General features: G+C 48.0%; 1 protein-coding gene across 1 annotated transcript in view; it reads right to left on the reverse strand.

Moving 5' to 3' along the window:
* Positions 1-2,549: 2,549 nt before the first annotated feature.
* The window catches only part of WSCD2 (WSC domain sialate O sulfotransferase 2), a 125,591-nt gene continuing 107,298 nt past the window's right edge, over positions 2,550-20,842 (reverse strand). The window contains exons 8-9 of the mRNA XM_017879758.1: positions 13,118-13,318; positions 2,550-5,095 (exon numbers count right to left, since the gene is read on the reverse strand). Of these exons, the coding sequence (XP_017735247.1) occupies positions 4,743-5,095; positions 13,118-13,318 (554 nt within the window). The 3' untranslated portion in view covers positions 2,550-4,742. The remainder of the gene's footprint in view (positions 5,096-13,117; positions 13,319-20,842) is intronic.

Consider the following 20,842-nt stretch of genomic DNA (forward strand, 5'->3'; position numbering starts at 1 on the left):
CCCCAGGCAGCAGCAGGATGAGAGCCCAGGTGTCCTGGTTTCCAGGCCAGGCATGGATCCTACACTGGGGAATGCTTGGATCCAAAGCTTTCCTTCTTCTTTGGGTGCAAGCGCCTTGTCACTCTGTATGTGGAAAGGACTTTTAGGCCCTTGGAGAAGACAGCAGTGGCTCCAGCTCTGCTATAGCAACCTAGGCTTTCTGGGTTTTGGGGAATGCACTGTGAACAAGTATCCACTTGTGACTGTTGCACCTTGAGTTCCTGCTGTTTCGAAAAAGTTCCAAGAAGAAGCTCAGCTCTGGAAAATCAAAACCCAGTTGGATCCACAGATGCCTGAGCTGGAGATGAACTTTGGCGAACTCTCCTCATTACCATACTAACCCCACACCCTGTCCAATCCCAGGGAGGAACTTATTGGCCATTTTCTATGCATGCGACATATGTGGAAGGATGATCCTCGACTGCACCTGTGTGGCCTTGACCCCATCTCTGCATACAATGGCTCGGCTCACTAGCTCAATACAAGCCCTGTGTTCACCGTTGTTCATGGAGGCACTGCTTGGGGAACCACCCCTAGTGTCCTACTTACTTGTGACGAGTAATAAAATCCCCCTGTTAAATCCTCCTTGGTTGTGGTCACCCACTAAACAATTGCACCCACGGGTTGTGTGTGTAACACTATTAGTTTGTGTGTGGCTTGGACCAGCCACTGCCTGCCTCTGAGCAACAATGTCTCCCTATAAAATGGAGTTAATGATCTCTGTTTTAACAACCTCATGGGGTTGGTCAGGAGCCACTTGAGTCCTTTTCCTTCTTTGTGTCACTATCTTCTCCCTGAAAGTTTTTTGATTACTTTGAGATATCTGCTCAGTACTGGTAAAACGTACATTGCTGTAGCATAGATTTTTGTCTGTCTTATTACTTTTATAGTTCCTAGAATTGAGAGCAGTGCCTGGCACATGGTAGATGCTCAGTAAATATGTGCTGAATGAATGAATGAATGAATGCTACCTTGGTTTTTTCTGGGTCTGAAATACAAAGATTTTATTCCAGATGGCTGATGAAGTGTGATAGGAAGGGCAGAAATTCACCAAAGAAGAGGCTGGTAAACTGTCCAGCCCCACCTTCAGCCTAAAGGACTTTCGCACCACCCCCTCCCACCTGACAGTGATCTGTGGTTTGAAAGCACAATGGGCAGGTGGAAAGCAGGGAGTTGCATAAGGCACATAATCTGAGAATTCTGAGAAGGATCCATGAGAGCTTGGGGCTAGACGCTGCATGGCTTCCTGCACTTCCAGTTGGGAGGATTTGGTTGCGTGAATAATATTTAGAAAAATGAAAGAAAACTGGAACATTGGTTCACGGCTCAGCCTGTGACCTCTTGATCTGAGATCAGGGGCAGGACCAGACCCAGGGCTTGGAGTGACCAAGATCATGACTTATGCAGGGCCAGGACTGGGGCTCCACCTGTGACCAGAATCAGAGCTCAGTGCATGACAGAGATTAGGACTCAGTCAGGAGATACTACCAGCATTAGTTCTGAGGCAGGTCAGGGCTCAGTCTGCGACCCAGGTTGGAGGGTAGTCAATGACTAGGGTCAAGCTCAGTATAAGTAGTTTGGGACTTAGTCCAATGTGACTCAGTCAGTGTGGGGCTGGAATGAGGGTTTGTGGATCAGTATGTGCACAGGATTAGGGCTCAGTCTGTGATCAGGTTCAAGGCTCTAGGATTGGGCTCAGTCTGTGACCAGGTCAGCCTTGGTTTAATACTGGGGACAGAGTGTAGCCTGGGCCCCAGATCAGAGCTCAATTAGTCATCACATAATGACTTTTGTGAGCCAAGATGAACCCCTAGAGGAAGGCTGAAAGGCCATGTTCTTCTGGATTCTGGAACAAGCTCACACCGTTTCCGAGATTTTCCTCTCCCCTCCCCACCACAGTCACCCCAGTACTCTCAGTCCTCCTGAGCTCTCCCTGCCTCGGGGAGAGAAGCCCCTTTCTCTTTCCTCTGCCTGGCCCAGCTCATCCCCTGCTTACTGTCCATGTGGCAGTATATAACACTTTGCCTCTCCCTCTGGCTGGAAAACTGCCCCTGGACATCAGCACCTCCTCACAGAAGCCCCTCTGATGCATGAGGAGGAAGAACACAGGGTCTTTCTTCAGCGGTATATGGAGGTTTAGAAACACTCATCCCCACCCACCAGGGAATAGAGTGGACTTCTCTGTCCTCCTGGACTCTCTCTGACTTCCCTGCTGCATATGCCTGTGCAAAGCATTACACTCAGGGTCTGTCTCTGTGTCTCTGTCGCTCTCTCTCTTTCTTACATACACACACACTGTCTCTCACAAACATACACAGAAGGGATGCCTCTCATAGATAACCTCTTCCATACCTGTGCATATACTCAGGCAGGAATACTTCCATGAGACCTCATCTCACCCACCACTTCTCCCCACAATTCCTCCCTGTCACAGCAGCCAAGGACAAAAGGCATATGCGGAAGGGAAGGCATGCCTTCCCCAAATAGACAGGCAGCTTCTCACACATGGGTTTCATGCACACTGACCATTTTCTCCTTTTCACGGGTGCAATTCCATACACAAGGACCTGCACAGACCCATTACAAATGAGATGGTCATAACGGCAACTTGTGGGATACAGTTTCAAAACACAGAGAGGCAGAAGAACACAAAGGCAATTTTACACACAGAGGCATGTAATTCTTCCTGAGCAGCTATGCCAGTCACACAGGCACAAAAGCAGTCATACACCAACCCACCTGCCACCCTGAACATTTTCTGTCTCTATCTCTGTTTCTCGTCTCTCTCTCTCTGTCTCTCTATGCCTCTCTGTCTCTCACTGTCTCTGTCTCTCTTTCTCTTACATACACACATGCACACACACACACCCCCGAGGAAAACATCTCATTTGTGAACGTGTCTTACACAACACTCTACCACATGGTAGAATCATCAACAAAACTCGCATTTAATGATGGTGTTGACCTGAGGAATCTTCAGACAGAAGCTTGTGGTCAGAGGGGACCACCAGCAAAGAACTGACTCAGGTCTTGGACCAAGAGTCTCGCAGAGAGAGTCAACCTCCCAGTGGAAGGGAGGCCAACCCCTCCACTGCTTCATGAGAGAAGACTAGAAATTCGCCTGGGGGAAAGAAACACGGTACAAAATACATTCAGAGCCCCGTGGGTGGGCCTGGGGCAGCCCAAGTCCTACAGATGAGGGAATCAGGGAAGGGTGCCACAGGTCTAATCCCTGTGTCCTTCCTTTGCATGGCCAGGTTCCAATGGGCGGAATGTATTAATCATATTCCTCTTACAAAAATATATCTCTTTACACGCACCTTCTCCGTGGTCTCTTTGCTACTTGGGAATGAGCATTTACCTGCACCCCAAGGCTTCAGAGGGGCCGCTTAGGGAGGCTGCTCCAACAGAATAGCAAAGAGGCTGTGACCTATGGCTTTTTCATCTACACAATGATGGATGGTGCAGGTTTGGACCAGGTGGGAAGCCACTGGTGTCCGGGGTTGGGGAAGAGATGGGACTCCGGACCAACACTTTGTAAGATTGATGCTCTGTGATTCAGGTCCTCAGAAATCCTTTGGTTTGGCATCTCAGCATCAAGAGAGCAGTGTTTGTATAGAAATGACACAATTTCATTCACCCCATTCCTTAACGGGTCCTCAAGGGAAAATGGCCCTGTTGGACTATGATCAAGGGGAGACAGATGGTCTGGGAAGGTAGTGGGGGGTCCATTTTGGGTGTGGTTCCATCTGATTAAGAGCACTCTTGCTGTCTCACCTGGATAGCAAAGTACCCATTTGTAGGGGTCAGAAGGGCAGTGTAAGACCGACTGGAGCCCACCGTGGAGAGATGTGTCACTGGGGCTCTCTCTTAACTCAAATTCTGCACATGGCATGTGGCCATCCTTGTGGGCTCCTTGTTAGTGCCTGAGGTTCCTTGAAGGTGGTATCAGGATCTCAAGGTCACCTCCTGGACACGGCATGGATAGAAAGGGCAGGGTTCATGCCCTGGAGGTGGAAAGGCAAGCAGCTTGTTTCTGAGAAGCAGTGTGGCCTGGGGGGGGTATCTCATGACACCAATGGCCCCACATGGTGTCTCCAGTTAACCTACTGTGAGCACCGATGCCTCCCCACCCTCCCCAGGATGTCAGAAACCCAAGGCCACGGAGAAACTTCCCAGCAATCTTTCTTTAGAACAGAAGGTGGCCTGAGTTAAACATCAGTGCCAGCGCTTCTTGGGTGGAGATGAGAAAGGGGCTGTGCAAGCTCAGCCCAGAAGGGACAAGCATCTGGGGCCACGTTTTTACAATAGCCCCCTGGGCTCTTGCATCAAGAGCCTCGACAATTGCCACAGGGCATCCAGCAAGTCTCCTTGATATGGATGAGCCCTCCCTCCCACAAGCAGAACTCAGAGTGGTGGGGGCAGGGACACAGGAGACAGAAAAGAGTCCATGTAACTAGAACCCCCCAAACAAGATGCTCCACATTGCCAAGTGGGGAATACGTGAGCAGAGTGGTAGTGCCTGGACAATCTCTTCCCTTGAGCCTCCTCTGTCATGCAGGAAACTCATTGAAGGCAAAGAGTAGCCAAGGGGATTGTCCCCAGACCAAAGAGGACAGATGAGTGAGGGTCACCAGGGGTCTTGAGTCCTCAGGGCCTACATGATCAGGACACCCAGTCTACCCTCCCCCTGTGTGGACCCATCATCTCGGGTAGTAGTCATCGGGGACACCCGTAAGGTTCCGCCCTTTGAGGGCCGTGTCCACCATCTTGATGTAGGCAGAGATGGTCTTCTGCATGTCTGCAGTATACGGGTCATACTCGAGCTTCCGGAGCCCCGAGCGCTTGAAGTTGCCATCCTTCTGGCTCTCCACACAGAGCAACCGGTCCTCCCTGACAGCCACGCCCAGCAGGTTGACCATCCGGCCCAGCTGGACGAAGAGGTCCTGCTTCAGGTCCTCAAAGTGAACCACCAGCACTTTCTTGCCGAACTTGAGCCAGTCCAGTGTGTGAGTGGCCCACCATGGGGCATAGTTCCTCACGAACTCTGGCCACTCTGCAGAGAGAGGAGAGAGGACACAGTCAGAGGGAGGAGGAGGTCAAAAGATCCAGTCAGATGGTGCTGGCAGTGGTTACTGTTACTCACAGCACAACACAGTAACACAATGAACAATTAAGTGTAATAACACAGGCTGAGTGAGGTGGCTCACACCTATAATCCCAGCATTTTGGGAGGCCAAGACTGGAGGATAGCTTGAGGCCAGGAGTTAAAGACCAGTCTGGGCAACATAGCAAGACCCTGTGTCTACAAATAAAATAAAATAAAATAAAATAGCTGGGCATGGTGGTGCGTGCCTGTAGTCCTTGTTACTCAGGAGGCTGACGTGGGAGGATTGTTTGAGCCCAGGAGGTCGAGGCTGCAGTGAGCTATGATGATGCCACGGCACTTCAGCCTGGGTGACAGAGCAAGACCCTGCCTCTAAAAAACAAAAAGAATAACAACTTAGCTCAATTCACCCCTTTTAGAGCTCTAAACACACCCCGATACTTCTCACCTCAATGCTGTTTCTCCCTGGAGTATTCTTGGCCACCACCTTCTCTTTGGGGCTAACAATGTTACTTGTTTGGTGATTACTATATGCCAGGCAAACCCTATATATAAGTATGTGGTACTATAATATAACATACAGCATATTATTATGTTATATATTATTTATGTTAATACGTATTGTTTATTTTAGATGACATACTTATATATTAATAAATATATTAATATAGCTCTTAATTCCACTTAATCTTCACAACAACCTTATGAGGTATCATCATTAGCTCCATTTAACAGAAGAGAAAACTGAGGCACAGAGAGGTTAAGTAATTTGCTCAAGGTCATACAGCTAATAACTGGCAGAGCCAGGATTTGAACCCAAGCAGTCTGGCTTCAAAGTCTTGGCTTTTAAGTACCAAGTTTTTCTGTGTAGTAGTGGTATCTCCTCACAGGATAATAATAGGGTTGTTGTACAAAGTAGAGAAAAACATATAAAGTTTCTAGCATGGTGCATTGGGTTCAGCAGGTGATCAATACATGTTGGCTATTGTTATTACTGATATTGTTCTGTTTTCAGGTCATCTTCTCAGACTCCCTGGGCTCAGGCGGGTGCTTCCTCTGGGTTCCGCAGTTCCCCTCTCCATTCCCCGCAGCCCCCCACAGCACTCATTATGCTGTGCAGAAACCCCCACTTCTGTAGTCTGTCTCCCCACCAGATGGTAAGCTATCTGAGGGCAGGATTTAAGTGGGACTATTTTTATTATCATCTTCACACATTTCTGTCCTACCTTTCTTTATTTTTCAGGGAAGTGTCATAGTGAAATGAGAGGAGGGATTGTCACGCAAACTGGGAGGGTGCATTTCTGACTTGCAAGACAGGTTACAGAGAACCTGGGAATTCCATGGGGAGAGGCAGTCAGCTCCTGGAGCTGCTGAAACTCCCACGAAGGAGGAGCCGAGGAAAGTGCAGAAGGGGGACCTGGAGGCTGCTGGGAACAGAGAAAAGGAGTCACAGCCTCAATTCTGATCCCCAGCTGGAGAATCAGAGGGCAGGAGCTCCAAAACCGTGAACGGAGACCTGCTGTTTCTCACAAGGCGAAACACTACCCGGTGCCCGCCAGAGCAGGCAACAGGATAATTCTGTTTATTGAACGAGGGTGGTGAGTTCCCCAGGCTGCACTGGGAAGCCCAGCTGGTTCTTAAAAATTAAGTCCTAATCCCTTGCTGGGTGATGGATACCCATTATCTTATTTAATCCTGCTGACTACCCTGAAAGGAAAAGGACTACTGTCCGCTCCTCACCAGGGAGGAAATTGAGGCTCAGAGAGGTGAAGTGACTTGTTCAGATCAGGCCTGCCTGGTTCCAGGATGGATCTTTCCCAGGCACCAGCAGCCTCAACCCCACTTCTTCCCACTGCCTGTACTCAGCAGGTGCTCAGTGAACGGTTGTTGAACTAAATTGAAACTCGTAACTGCCAAATTGCAGTGTGGCGAAGGCCTCCCTTTCTTTGCAGAACACATCAGAATCTGTGGCAAGAGTCCTTCCCCACCAAGTCCCCCGGAACATCATGGCTGCTTGGGAGATATTTATGCTGCTGACAAGAATATTTTTTATCCTTAAAATAGATTATTTACAATGTATCTGGCTAATTGGGCCCGTACTGTTATAATGAGCTAAGACCAGATGTATCTGAGTGATTAGGAAAAATGTAGCATGTTGTATGCTCTGTTTTCCTTGTTCAGAATTTCCCCACTCCTGCATCACCTCACAGCATCGCTGGTGATTCGGAATAGCTGCTACTCTCAGGGGAGACACCCAGGTGATAGAGATGGTGCTCGTCACCCAGCACCCAGCAACAACACAGATCCAAACTTCTAGGCTTGGCCACCTCTCACCATCTCAAGTGGTTGCTGAAAGAGGGCTGCAGGATGGCTCAAGAAAAAGGAAGGAGTTTCTCAGGTAGCTCCAGGTGTCCTAGTCTTGGATGCAGGTGGGATGGAGATGACAGAGTGTCCTTGTTGACTGCAAGCCTCTGTGGGACACCAGCCGCCTCTGTCTGGGGGCAGGAAGGGAATGTATGTTGCCTGAGCATCTGTTGGTGTTGGGAGCTATGTGGGGCACTCTGCATGCACGATCTCATTCTGTGCTCTGAAGTAGCCTAGAGAGTAGGAATTCTTAATACTGGCTCCATTTTAGACACAGAGAACAGGAGTCTCAGAAGCAGGAATTAACTTGCCCAAGTCCACACAGTGGGCATTGAAGGCAGAGTTCCAACCCACACCTATCCCAGACTGAGCCTAATGGAAAACAGTATGGAGATTTCTCAAAGAACAAAAAATAGAAGTACCATTCAGTTCAGCAATCCTACTACTGGGTCTCTACCCAAAGAGAAAGAAATCATTACATAAAAAGACACCTGCACACATGTTTAGTGCAGCACTATTCATAACAGCAAAGGTATGGAATCGACCTCAGTGTCCATCAGTGGAGGACTGGATAAAGAAAATGTGGTACATATACATGCATGTGCATATGTATACAAAATGTTTATTTTATACATTTATTTATATATATTAAGAAACCTGCACTTGTACATCCTAAACATATAAAAATAAATAAATTTTTAAAAAGAAAAAATAGAGCACCTGGTCTGATCAGCTCCTGCCCTCTTTTCACTCCAGGACCTGGGAAGCATGACTTCTAGGCTGCCTACTGCTCACTTTACCTTCAGGCTGTTGTCTGAGACCTGGGGTCTGTTTATAGATGATTCTGCAGTCAGACTGCCGGGGTTCAGAACCCAGCTCCTCCCCACACAAGCTATGTGACTTTGGAGACGTTACTCGATCTTCAGCCTCAGTGCACCCACTGCAAAGTGGTGATCTGGATAAGACCTACCTCCTACAGATGCTGTACAAATCGAGCGAAATAAGATTTGCAAAGATCGTGGTACAGCGCCTGGGACAAGCAAGGTGCTCAATAAATATTGGTTAGTGTTACGATTATCATGATGCTATTCGTCCTCCTGTATCTCCTGACTCCCCACATGCTCCATCATTTAGTCCAAACATCCCTCCAAAAGCACAATAGATATCCAAGCTGTTTCAGCAGCAGATGGTTGTCCACCTGGCCCCCTCCTATGGCAATGCTTCCTCTCTTGAAACTGAATTTACTTCGTTGGAAAGAAGAAGAAGAAGAAGAAAAATCAAAAACCAAAGTCCTCGTTTAACTCAGGATTCCTGATCATTGATTGCTGTCTGCAAACTGGGCAATAAAGCCATGGAACATTGGTAATGAGTGCTGGTTCCACCAGAACTGTCATACAGGTGTGCCTGGCAGGGCACAGGCTGGCCAGCCTCCCCTCCATCTTCTTGTTGATGGAAAGAACTGGGGCCTGATTAATAGCTTAACTGTACTTAATTCCCCATGGAATCATTAAACACAGTATCTGTTTCATTAACCAGATCCAGGACAATTCACCTTGTATAATCATATCACATAAAATTTTGCTCTGAACTCACTCTAGGAAGATTGTAAAATTAACTCTACGGAACCCAAAGCAAAGCGGGGTTGGTGGTTCTAGCAGTCTGGACTGAGCGGTAATTGCGAGGGGGACAAGGGCATGGTGGGGTGGACACACTCAAGAGCTAGGTGACCTTGGCTCTTACAGGGTGACCTTCACATACTTTGTCACTGAGGGCATCCAAAAGCGGCAGTTCTCAAACCTTAAAGTGCACATGAAGTGTCTGGAGAAGTCTTGTTAAAATGCGGATTCTGATCCAGGAAGCCTGGGATAGGGCCTGACATTTGCTTGCCTAAAAATCTCCCAGATGATGTCCATGTCGCTGGTCCACAGGCCACATTTTGAGTAGCAGAGGCTTATAGCAATGGTTCTTAAACTAGGGTGCTCATCGGTATCACCTGGAGGGTTTGTTAAAACATAGATTGCGGCAGGGCGCGGTGGCTCATGCCTGTAATCCCAGCATTTCGGGAGGCCGAGGTGGGTGGATCAAGAGGTCAGGAGATGGAGACCATTCTGCCTAACATGGTGAAACCCTGTCTCTACTAAAAATACAAAAAATTAGCCGGGCGTGGTGGCGGGCGCCTGTAGTCCCAGCTACTTGGGAGGCTGAGGCAGGAGAATGGCGTGAACCCGAGAGGCGGAGCTTGCAGTGAACCGAGATCGCACCTCTGCACTCCAGCCTGGACAACAGAGTGAGACTCTGTCTTAAAACACACACACACACACACACACACACACACACACAGATTGCTGGAGCCCCACTACCAGAATTTCTGATTCAGTGGGTTTTAGGATGGGGCCTAAAAATGAGCATTTCCAACAAGCTCCCAAGGGATGCTGATGCCACTGATTCAGGACCTTAAAGCAAGGGTCTCAAACTCAAGTGTCTCCAGAGGACAGATGGTGAATGCAAAAGGGAAGAATGGGCTGAGTGGAGACTGGGGGTTCTGTTCTTTAAGGTAGGCTCTCTGCCACAGCCCTTGCATACCTGGGTCAGGCCTTGGAGGGGGCACTTGGAGAAGATCCCTTCTCCCGTCTCAGACTCATGTAGGACCCTGGGCTCCCAATATGAGATGAGGGTGGTGGATCCCCCTATCCCATACTCCCTGCAGCCTCTCCATTCAGCCTGTTCTGACTCCTTCCTTAGTGTTGGTTTAGAGCTCCCAGCTGTCTTGAATAAGGAAAAAGAGGAGCGATGGGTGGCTCTTGGGAATTAGGAGACTTGTCTGAACCTAAGATAGTGTTGAGGTTCCTCTTCCTCTGGAAGAGGAAAATATCTGAATGTACCAAAGGGTCAGCAATGTCGCAGGCAGTAGAGCCTGGTGGTTAACATCTCGGTTTGAATCTCAGCTTAGTCAGTACCTACGGTCTTAGCCAAGAGACTTGTCCTTTCCTGGGATGGCTCTCTCACTTGTAAAGTGGGGTGTACTGATGGTCACTGCATTTCGTACCTGCTGTGGTCCCTAGAGAGCTTAGATGGGATATCAAATGTCAAGTGCCCACAAGAGCTTCCCAAGTAAGCCCCTTTTCTGTTCACTTGGGACAGCAGGGTGCCTGGGAGGTGGGAGAACTAGGTCCTAGGGCTAGACCAACCTTGGTGGTCTCTGCTTCTCTCTGGCCTCAGTTTCACTACTACTCAATAGGAATCAGTGGTTCTCAGCCCTCCATGCACATTAGAAGCAGCTGGGGAACTTTAAAAATATTCACACAATGCGGGAGCGGGGTGGGGACAACGCACACTGGGGCCTGTCGGTGGTGGGGAGGGAGAGCATCAGGAAGAATAGCGAATGCATGCTGGGCCTAATATCTAGGGGATGGGTTGATCTGTGCAGCAAACCACCATGGCACACGTTTACCTATGTAACTAAACTGCACATCCTGCAAATGTAACTCAGAACTTAAAATAAAAGTTGAAAAAATATATTGACGTCCAGGCTCCAACCAGTAATAGTCCAGGGTGCAGCCTGGGCACTGGGGTTTTCCCGCTCTCCTCCAGGGACTCTAAGGAGCAACCAGCACAGAGGCCCACTGAGCTCACTGATCTCCTAGGTCTTTTCCAGCTTTGACAAGCAGAGTCTGTGCTCTTGGGACAGGCTACTACCATTTGCACATATGGATATCTCAGCCTGGCGACCAGTGTTTGCTTTTGATTGATTGTTCTACCAATAAATGATTCAGAGGCCTCTCTACCCCTGGGAATAACTGGACAAATGTCACCACCTATCCAAGCTTCCACCCCCTCACTGAAAAGAGGAGTGAGGCAGAGGGAGGAACAGACAAACCGCCTTGAGTGAATTGGGACCCAAGGGGCAGGCCCAAGGGTTTTAATCAGCAAAGTCAGTGTTGAGGGTGTTACCTGCGAGTTGCTGAGTTACATCATCCTGCCCTGCTCTGTTCCTCTCTGGGGAGCAGCTGGAGTACTGGAGCAGCCTGGTTCCTGGAGGCTGGATGAGCTGGGGACAACTCACATTTGCAGAGCGCCTGCTGTGTGTCGGGGGCTCTGGACTGGGTGATTCAAAGCCACCAATGGTTCATCTAATGCATTATCACAGTGCAATGCTGAAGAGCGTGGCCTCTGGAGCAAGATTCCCTGGGTTCAAATCCCAGCTCTACCACTTTATGGAAAAACTCCTCCCAACCCCAGCTTTATTAAGGTCTAATTAATATACATAATACTGCACATAATATATACAATTTAGCGACTTCGGTTATGTGGATACACTCATGTTACCATCACCATAATCCGTCTAATATATATTTCCATCACTTCTGGAAGTTTCCTTTAGTCTATTTTCTTTGTTCATTGTTGTGTATAGTGAAAAACACTTAACAAGAGATCTACCCTCTTACCAAAATCTTAAGTAAAGAATACCTTCTTGTTAACTGAAGGCACTATGTTGTATAGCAGAACGGTGGAACTTACTCATCTTGTATAACTGTAACTTCCTACTCATTGAACAACAACCCCCTCTATCCCCCTTACCCTGGAAAAGCTCCTTAACCTCCCTGAACCTAGGTTATCCCGTCTATAAAATGGGACAATTACAGCGAGGATTTAAGAAGTTAGCCTTTTCCAAAGCCTTCAGGAGATGTGACTTTTGTTATGGTGGTGGACATCATCCTATAATGGATATGGGACTTTGAGGCTGAGATGGGTTAAGAATACTCAAGATGGCAGAAGTTGGGTCTGACTTCAAAGCTCTGGCTACTGCCCTGGGTGGCTGCTCTGCATGGAAATGTTGATCCACACAGCCCTCTGTCACCTAGTAAGTGCCAGAACTGAGTCTCAAACCCAGGTCATCTTAGTAAGTTCCATGCTTGGGGCTCAACACTGTCATTTCCCAGCTGTGTGATGTGGGGCAAGTCACTTAACCTCTCTGAGTCTCGCCACCCAGAGTTGGGAGTGTTCATTGAAATGATGCCCTGTACCTGTGCTCCTAGGACCTCATGGCAACACAGCCATTGACCTGGGGCTGGATTCAGGTGTCCTGACTTCCAGGGTGGGGCTCTTTAACCTGCTTCCATCAATCCCACATCAATTTCAAGAGCATCTCCAACACCATGAAAGTCACACCTACTGAGTGTTTGTAAAATTCTTAAAGCCTCACTGTTTTACAATCTTCACCTTATAGATGGGGCCATCTAAGTTCAGGGAGGTTAATGAGCCCTTCTGGGAGGTGGTAGAGCTGAGATCTGAACCCAAAGTCTTTCTCCTGAGCCCATGATTTTAATCCCCTGTGCGATGCAGCATCCCAGCTCACAGAAGGTGATGCTTGTGGGTGGTGGGGTGTTGTGGGAGGCACCTACTCTACTGGAAGCAGGGACTGGAGCATGACACATGCCCTCCAGGATGCCCTCCGGGGTTTCTCGCATGAGGCATCGTCTCCTGCTGGCCACGCTGGTCCGGAGCGCGGGACCTTCCCACGGCCCCCCGCAGCTCAGGGCCCCTCCCCTCCCCCTCCTCTCCCCTCTCCTCCCCTCCTCTCCCCTCCTCTCCTCTCCCGAACGGTACCTTTGCCCTTCCAGTGGGCATGCGCAGCAAAGCCTATGTGGCCGCCGTATTTGCGGTTGAACTCAGCCATGAGGGCCTTGTAGGGGTTGCGGATGAGCAGGATGGCGGCGTCGAAGGCCTCGATCTCTTTCTGGCCGCTTTCGTGCGTCTTGATGCAAATGGTCCGTCCGCTGCGCCAGTGGTCCCGCTCACCTTTAAACCCTTCCCGCAGCCAGAGGTGAGGAACAGGACTGGTGAGCCGGGGAAGCAAGAAGCCCACCCTGCTCCCTTCTGGGCCACTTCAGGAATCCTCATGCATTTGTTCACTCAGTCATTCGCATATTTATCGAGCACCTACTATGTGCCAGACACTGTGCTAGGACTCCCGGATTAAAATGACTTACAAAAACCTTCACGGGTCTTCAAAAATATTCACGGGTCTTCCTGTTTTTGAGAGTTAGATTATTCCACAAATAAGTGTAAAACCACTGCCCTGGTGAGTGTTACAAAAGGGGAGTATTAATGCTTGGGTGCTGGCTAGGCACAGTGACTCATGCCTGTAATCCCAGCACTTTGGGAGGCCAAGGTGGGAGGATAGTATGCTCCCAGGAGTTCGAAACCAGCCTGGGCAACATAGTGAGACGCCATTCTCTACAATAAAAATTAAAAAAAAATTTAGCTAGGCATGGTGGCGTGCACCTGTAGTCCAAGCCACTTGGGGGACTGAGGCGGGAGGATTGCTTGAGCTAGACGGTTGAGGCTGCAGTGAGTGATGATCATGCCACTGCACTTCAGCCTGGATGACAGAGTAAGACCCTGTCTCTTGACAAAAAAAGAAAAGAGGAGAAAAAGCTTGGGTGCTGTGAGAGGGGCCAGACAGTGATGTACTGGGTGATCCTCTTTGTGGGGAGTCAGCGTCCCTACCCCACTGATGATGGGCATGGCCGTATGACTTCCTGTGGCCCATAGAATGAGGGTGGAAGTAGGTCTTCAGCACAGTCTCAAGATACATCATATGTTTCTGCTTACTTTCCATGAGGCAGCTCTGCTATCACCATGAAAGGACATGCCCTGGGGATGAGGGGTGGGGGATTGGTCCCAGATGATGACAGACACATAGAATAGACATGGTCCCAACCTGCCCCCTGGAGATGGGCAGCCCAGTTAGCTCAACCAAAATCATTGACCTAGTCAAGCGGCATACAAAAGTTTTCTGGGGAAGAGATGCATAAGCATAGAACTGAAAAATTAGGAGAAACTTACTAGCTCAAGAGAGCTGGGAAGGGAGGGCCAGGGGCTGGGAAAAGCAGGTGCAAAGGGCCTGTGGTGGTTGGGAAGAAATTTGTCACATACGAGTGACTGCAGAGGGAATGCAGGTAGCAAGAGGGGAGCATGGGGCTGGAGAGGGTTATGGGGTCTGTGATGAAGAGGCCAGCACTAGACCAGAAAGACTGGGGAACCCTTAAGAGGATTTAAGCAAAAAGGAGGGGAATGATCAGGTTTTCCTTTCAAAAGCTGAGGAGCTGAGAGAAGTTCTGTGCAGTTGGAGACTAGTCTAAGTCCTTTACATATATTAAGCAATTCAATCCTCTCAACAATTCTACAAGGAATTTTGCAGATGAGGTAACTGAGGCAGAGATGTCCAATAACTCGCCCAGTTACAGAGCTATGGAAGAGGCAGAACCGAGATATAAACCTGGGCCATCCAGGCTCCCAGCACACATGTGTCCTTCACCCTCTAAGTGCCCCTTAACTCATGCAAGCTAAGGCATTTGGATACGATATTAAGGCCAGGTAGAAATGTTATTGTACTAGACCTTCAAGATACTGCCTGTGTTTGCAACCCAATGAGTCATTCTGAATATCATGTCACCTCTCTGGGCCTCAGTTTTCCTCATCTGTAAAATGGGTCCATGCACTTTCTCCCTCACAGGGCCATTGTGAGAAATCAATGAGGCCCACAGTAACACTTCAATACATGGCAGCTAATGCAGAATAAGACTTAGGGTGAAATCATGGACTGAGAAGTCGCCCCGTATCATCAAACCTTGGAGTATCATTTCTTCCCTCCCTGTTGTGCTCTGGCTTTTAAGATGGATGGAGGTGAAGACTGGCTTGATATCTGCTCCTGTTCCTGGAGACCGGGGTCCAGAGAGGTGCAGCCTCCCACACATGGCCGCTAAGCAGAATAGCCAAGAATGGAATGTGATTTTTTCAATCAGGTTCCATTCTGGGACTTGCTAAGTTAAGTTGCCTGGGATAAGCCTAGCCTTGCATATTAGCACTGGCCCGTGCCCATGAGAAAATATTAACCCACAGCCTTTGAGGTCGATGGGAAGCACAGTGTCATGGAAAAAATCTCCTCTAGAGGAGAATGAGGAATAGGATGTGGGGGCTTGAGAGAGAGAGCTTTGGACATAAACGTTTACGCAAGGCAACACTGGATATAATTTCATGTCATGTGTTCTGGTAGAGCTCTGCATGACATGGACAAAGGGCTTTCCATCCATGGTTTCATTTTATCTTTACGAAAATCTATTTTACTACGAGCACAGCAATGGAAAACACAGGCAGGGGTATACCAGAGCTCACACAGATTCTCAATGAGGAAAAATAAATTGCCAGAAACATGAAAGGATGGTCAAACTATTTTCAATCAGCTCCATGCATTGGGACACCCAAGTTACAACATTTCTATTTGTTCATGATGGGGTCAACTCAGCAGAGTATTTATCAAGATTAAAAACAAAAACAAAAAACCTAGAAAAGCTATAAAGATTGGGAAAGATCTGTTTCATATTCCAGATTCTGGTTGCCTGAGGAGTTTATCTATAGGAGTATTGCAAATGTAGAGAAAATTCCATTTAGCAGAATATCTCCCAGAGTGGGAAGAGTACTATGTCTGGAAAGGAACTTTTGAGAAGGCACGTAGAATAGGTTTGCCTGAAGAACAACAGATAGTTGCTCAATTGTCTTCTAAAGAGGGCCTGTCTAGATAACTGCAAGGGAATAATGGATGCAAGCTTTGAGCCAGAGCGGAATTGCTGAACTCCACCACCAGGGTGTCTCCCTCTGCACTGTCATTGACATCCAGGATCCAGCATCTCCATGACATAAACATTATATATTTAAATCCTATCTTTTAAGAGTCACCAAAATATCAGCTTATTTTGGGCACCCATGTGACCCTCAAACTCTAAGGAGCTGCCCAACTGTCCCAGGATTTGGGGAAACAACCTTGTTTAGGGCCACAGAGAGAACAAGACATGTTTTTTCCTGTCTGTCTTCCAAACCTCTGTTACTATAGTTGCTTGTGCATTTTTCAGTTAGGGGAGCTAAGGTAAAGAGAAGGGAAGTGGCAGAGACTGCACATCTCTGCATGCCCTAGAGTTTACTGGGACTGGAAAGTCTCATCTTGGCTCCAGGCATGGACACCCCTGAAGGCTGGTGGTTCTCCAGGACAGTGGTATTTGTTTTGAGGACAAGGAAATCCTCAGAAATTGTTGTCCTGCATCAGCTGGGCTGAGAGGCTGCCAACTCTGTGGGTTGATGTACCAGTCTGAGAATATCATCCTGCCCTTCCCTCTTATGTCTCCCCTCCTTCAGAAGTCAGGGCTCTGGCTCCTCACATACCACAGAGCTTGAGCCTGCATTAAGGCAATGAGGTCTCTGAGATGGGGAGAGGTAGGGAGAGGGGGGGTGAAGCCCAGGGAAAGGAGACAGTAAGAGAGAAAGACACAGTTACCTGGAGACAGGGAGGACTAAGACAAAGTGAGGGAGAAGGCAGGAGTTGGGGGAGATAAACAGACACAGAAATAAAATGAGACAGAAGCAGATAAGGGGAGATAGACACCTAGAGAGAGAACAACAGAGAGAGAGAAAAGAAGAGAGAAGGACAGAGAGGCAGAGGCACATACTGGACAGAGGTAGACATGCAGAGAAAGGACAACTGAGAGAGAGAGAGAGAGAGAGAGAGAGAGAGAGATTGAGCGCCAGATGGCAGATGGATACAGAGACAGAGAAAATCATGCTTTGCAAATGGCAGTTGCACCCAGTGAGGGAAAGGGAAGAAAGACCCAAGTGGGACAGACACTTGGATTCTGGGAGGGAAAGGTCCCTACATTTCTTCATTCATTCACTCATTCATTCCCTCCCTCCCTCCCTCACCAGCTCATTGGTGAAGTGGAACCTTTGCCAGACTGAGGGAAGAGCAGGTTGCAGAAAATGTGCAGGAAAGAGAGAAAATGTTGGGCAGCCCATCAGGCCTAGGAGGGTCCCGGGAGACCACCCATCTGACACATGCTTCTTACAGAGGAGGAAACTGAGGTCTTGAGGGAAGGGAAACGTGTGTCCAGCCATTCAGCAAATTGGTAGCAGAAGAAAAGAAACTCTAAAGGACTTAGATAAATCAGCAAGAGTTGCTAGGGGATCAGCTCATTGTACAGATGCTACCCCTCCAGACCCACCCACCGAGGCCCCCAAGTTACCGTCTTCTCTTCTAATCAGTGACCTCCTAAATGTCCCACCCACTGTCCCCTTCGCCCCAGCACTGTCACTCCCCTGGATAATCCTGCAGCCTGATAAATACCTCCCAGTCCAAATCTGTGGCCAGAAGACTATTTCCAACACATGAGTCTCAGCACATCATGTCTCTGCTGAAAACCCCACAATATCCCACCCCATTCCCATGCCCATAGCCCTCAGGACAATGGTCACAGCTCTCAGAAGGGCATTCTAGGGGCTTTGCCAAATCCTATTCTGGATGTTCCTTCTACCTTACACCGCAGCCCCACTACCTCCCTTTTCACCATCTAACAGCATGGGACTATTTTTATTCACCCATCACATTGTGCCACTCTCCTCCTTGTCTCTGTGCATGCCATGGCCTCTGCCTGGGACACCCTCCTTTCCCTCCTTCTGAGTAAGTCCTATCCATTTTCTGCACGCATACCTCAAGACTGAGTTAGAAAAAATATAAAGTGCCCGTCACAGTGCTGGGCCCATTGTAGATATTAAATAAGGGCCCACGATGATTAGAATTATTAACAGCGATGTGAATATATTCCTAATAATAAGGGCTATGATGAAGGAATGTCTGGGGTACAAGAAGGGTAAAGGATGACCTGTTAAGTCTGCCAGAGACACAGCAATGGGGAATTTGACCTGCAGCCTCAGGAGATGGTTTCCAGGCCAAATAAGCAAGAAATAAGGGTGGGAGCAGTGGGGATTGACGTCCCAGAGATAGCACGTGCAAATCTCCAGTGCATTCTCGAACTACAAAGAGCTCATTATACCTGGGGTCTGAAAAGGGCTGCAGAACTTTGCCCCAGTGTGGCAAATGTAGCAAAGGATTTCATGAAGTTAAGCATTTTTCAGCTGCAAGGTGATGTGGGGAGAGACTGGGCAGGGTTAGCTAGATTGACTGATGCTGTTGGGGGGCAAGCGGCTCTTCATTTTGTCTGCACCCCACTGCCAACTCCAAGCTCCCAGGGAGAGTTCAATGTTAACTGCAAGGGCTCAGGCTGCAGGAAGGATTTTAAAGCTCCTAATGAAAAGGCAACTACATTCAAAGCCTCAGCTGCCTGTGACCAGCCCACAACCCCCTGCCTGTCTCAGTACGAATGAAGGAAACATCCAGTAACTAGACACAGCTTGAGACAGGGAATTGCCACAGGGGGGTTATGTTTTCTTCTTCTTTTTTTTTAAATCAAGTTAAACTTTTAGTAGGTGTCTCACTCCATTAATGACCCATTAATATTGCCCACACTAAAGCATTAGCAAACACAGGGACAAAAATGAATTTTTGGAATGTTTTGGGTCTGGAAGTAAGAATGCTGGGTTCTTCGTCTAGGGCCAGGGGTCTTGGCTCTGGTTTTGCAGTGGAATCCCCTGGGAACTTATAGAAAACACCCATGTCTGGGCCCACTCCTGAGAGTCTGATGGAAATGGTCTGAGATGCAGCCTGGGTGTCAAGACTTTAAAAGCTCCCTGGGCAATGATAATGTGTAGTCAGAGACCAACTCCCTTTGCCTTTGACTTAAGTAAATGACTGTCCTGGTTACATAGCATTTAAAAAATGTCTGTTTTACACCACAGGCTCACACATATTATTTCACAAACATTATCTTGTTATATTTTTTGGAAAATCTCTGAGTTCAGTACTGACATCCCCCTATTACAGATTAGGAAATGAAAGCTCAGAGAGGTGAAGAACTTTGCACAAGTTCTCATAGCTGATAAGTATCAGAGTGAACTTTCAGATTGAAAATCAGATCTCCTGACTCTGTCTTAAGATTCCATTTCTTCTTCTTCTCTGAAGTTAGGAGGTTGAGTTAGATCAGATGGCGAAGACTTGGTGTGTAGGCCACCATTCCCCATTCTCCACTTTCAACAGGCATCACTAATAGATTAAGGCACTTTGTTTCAGAGAGAGAATAGAACCTTCTTAACACATCATCCTTAAGCAAAAATTCATTGGAATCAACACTAGATGAAACCAGTTTTGATCCCTGAACTAAATCATCCTGAGGGACCCCTTCTGTTTGTGACATTCTGGGATTGCATGAGTAGGGTTGCTGCCACAGCCAGGAGCGTGAGAATGTTGGCCAGCCATGGCATCCTTTCTGAACCTGCATTCCACAGCCACTGCTCCAGGACAAGCCAGAGAGATTCTGGAATATCCCAGTGCTCTTCCCAGCAGCTCCCACAAAGGCAGCACAGCACAGGGGTTAAGATCATAGGGATGGCTGACAGCCAGCCCTGGGTTCAAATCCTGATATAAGCATGCAATACCCTCAGCATGGAGCTTCATATGTAATAGGTGCTTAATAAACAATCACTCAGGCCCAAACTGGAAATTAATAAATATATAAAAAGCTGGGATTCTTAAGCAGATTCGCCTGCCTGACCCGCTGCCAACTCCAACCATCAGCCTGTCTCTCTTCACCCTTTTTGCCTTTTCTTGCCCAGTCTCTGCCTCCCTCCTGTGTCTCGCCCTGAGAAAGACATGCCCCCTGGCTCTCCCTGAGCTAGGGTTCAGGGATGACTCTTTATTGGCACCAAGCTGTGTCTGGCTAGTGCCTGGCAACCAGACAAGAGTACCCAGAGCCAACTTTTATTGACGACGTTGAATGTGGCCCAACACAAATTCGCAAGCTTTCTTAAAACATTATTAGATTTTTTTGTTATTTTTATTTTATTTTTAGCTCATCAGCTATCATGAGTGTCAGTGTATTTTATGTGTGATCCAAGACAATTTTTCTTCTTCCAGTGTGGCCCAGGGAAGACAAAAAACGGGACACCTCTGCTTTGAAACAACCTCATGAGGTACGTAATCTCATTTCTAATTTCTGCATGAGGACACAGGATCAGAGAGGTACAGTAAATTGCCTAAAGTCACACAGCCAGGAAACGGTCTTCAGCTGTTTTGCAGATACAAAGACCATGTCCAAGGTCTGCTCCACATGTAGATGCAAAGCCTCCCAGAAGAGGAGGCCTTGCTTCCCTGATGTCTCCCACCTTGCCCAGGAGAGGGCTTCATGCCCGAGGGGCATTTCATCCATGATTTCTTGTTCCTCAGTAAGAAACCCAGGAATTTCTCACCTGTGTGATAGAGTAATAAAGATGTGGGCTTTGAAACTGGGAAATACTAGAATGCAATCCCCAATCAGCTTGTTGAAAAAACAAAAACAAAAACATTGTGTGACTTTGGGCAAGTTATTTCTCCTCTCCAAGCCTCAGTTTTCA

The sequence above is a fragment of the Rhinopithecus bieti genome, unplaced genomic scaffold, assembly GCF_001698545.2.
Source record: "Rhinopithecus bieti isolate Rb0 unplaced genomic scaffold, ASM169854v2 scaffold_11933, whole genome shotgun sequence".
Classification (NCBI taxonomy): Eukaryota; Metazoa; Chordata; class Mammalia; order Primates; family Cercopithecidae; genus Rhinopithecus; species Rhinopithecus bieti.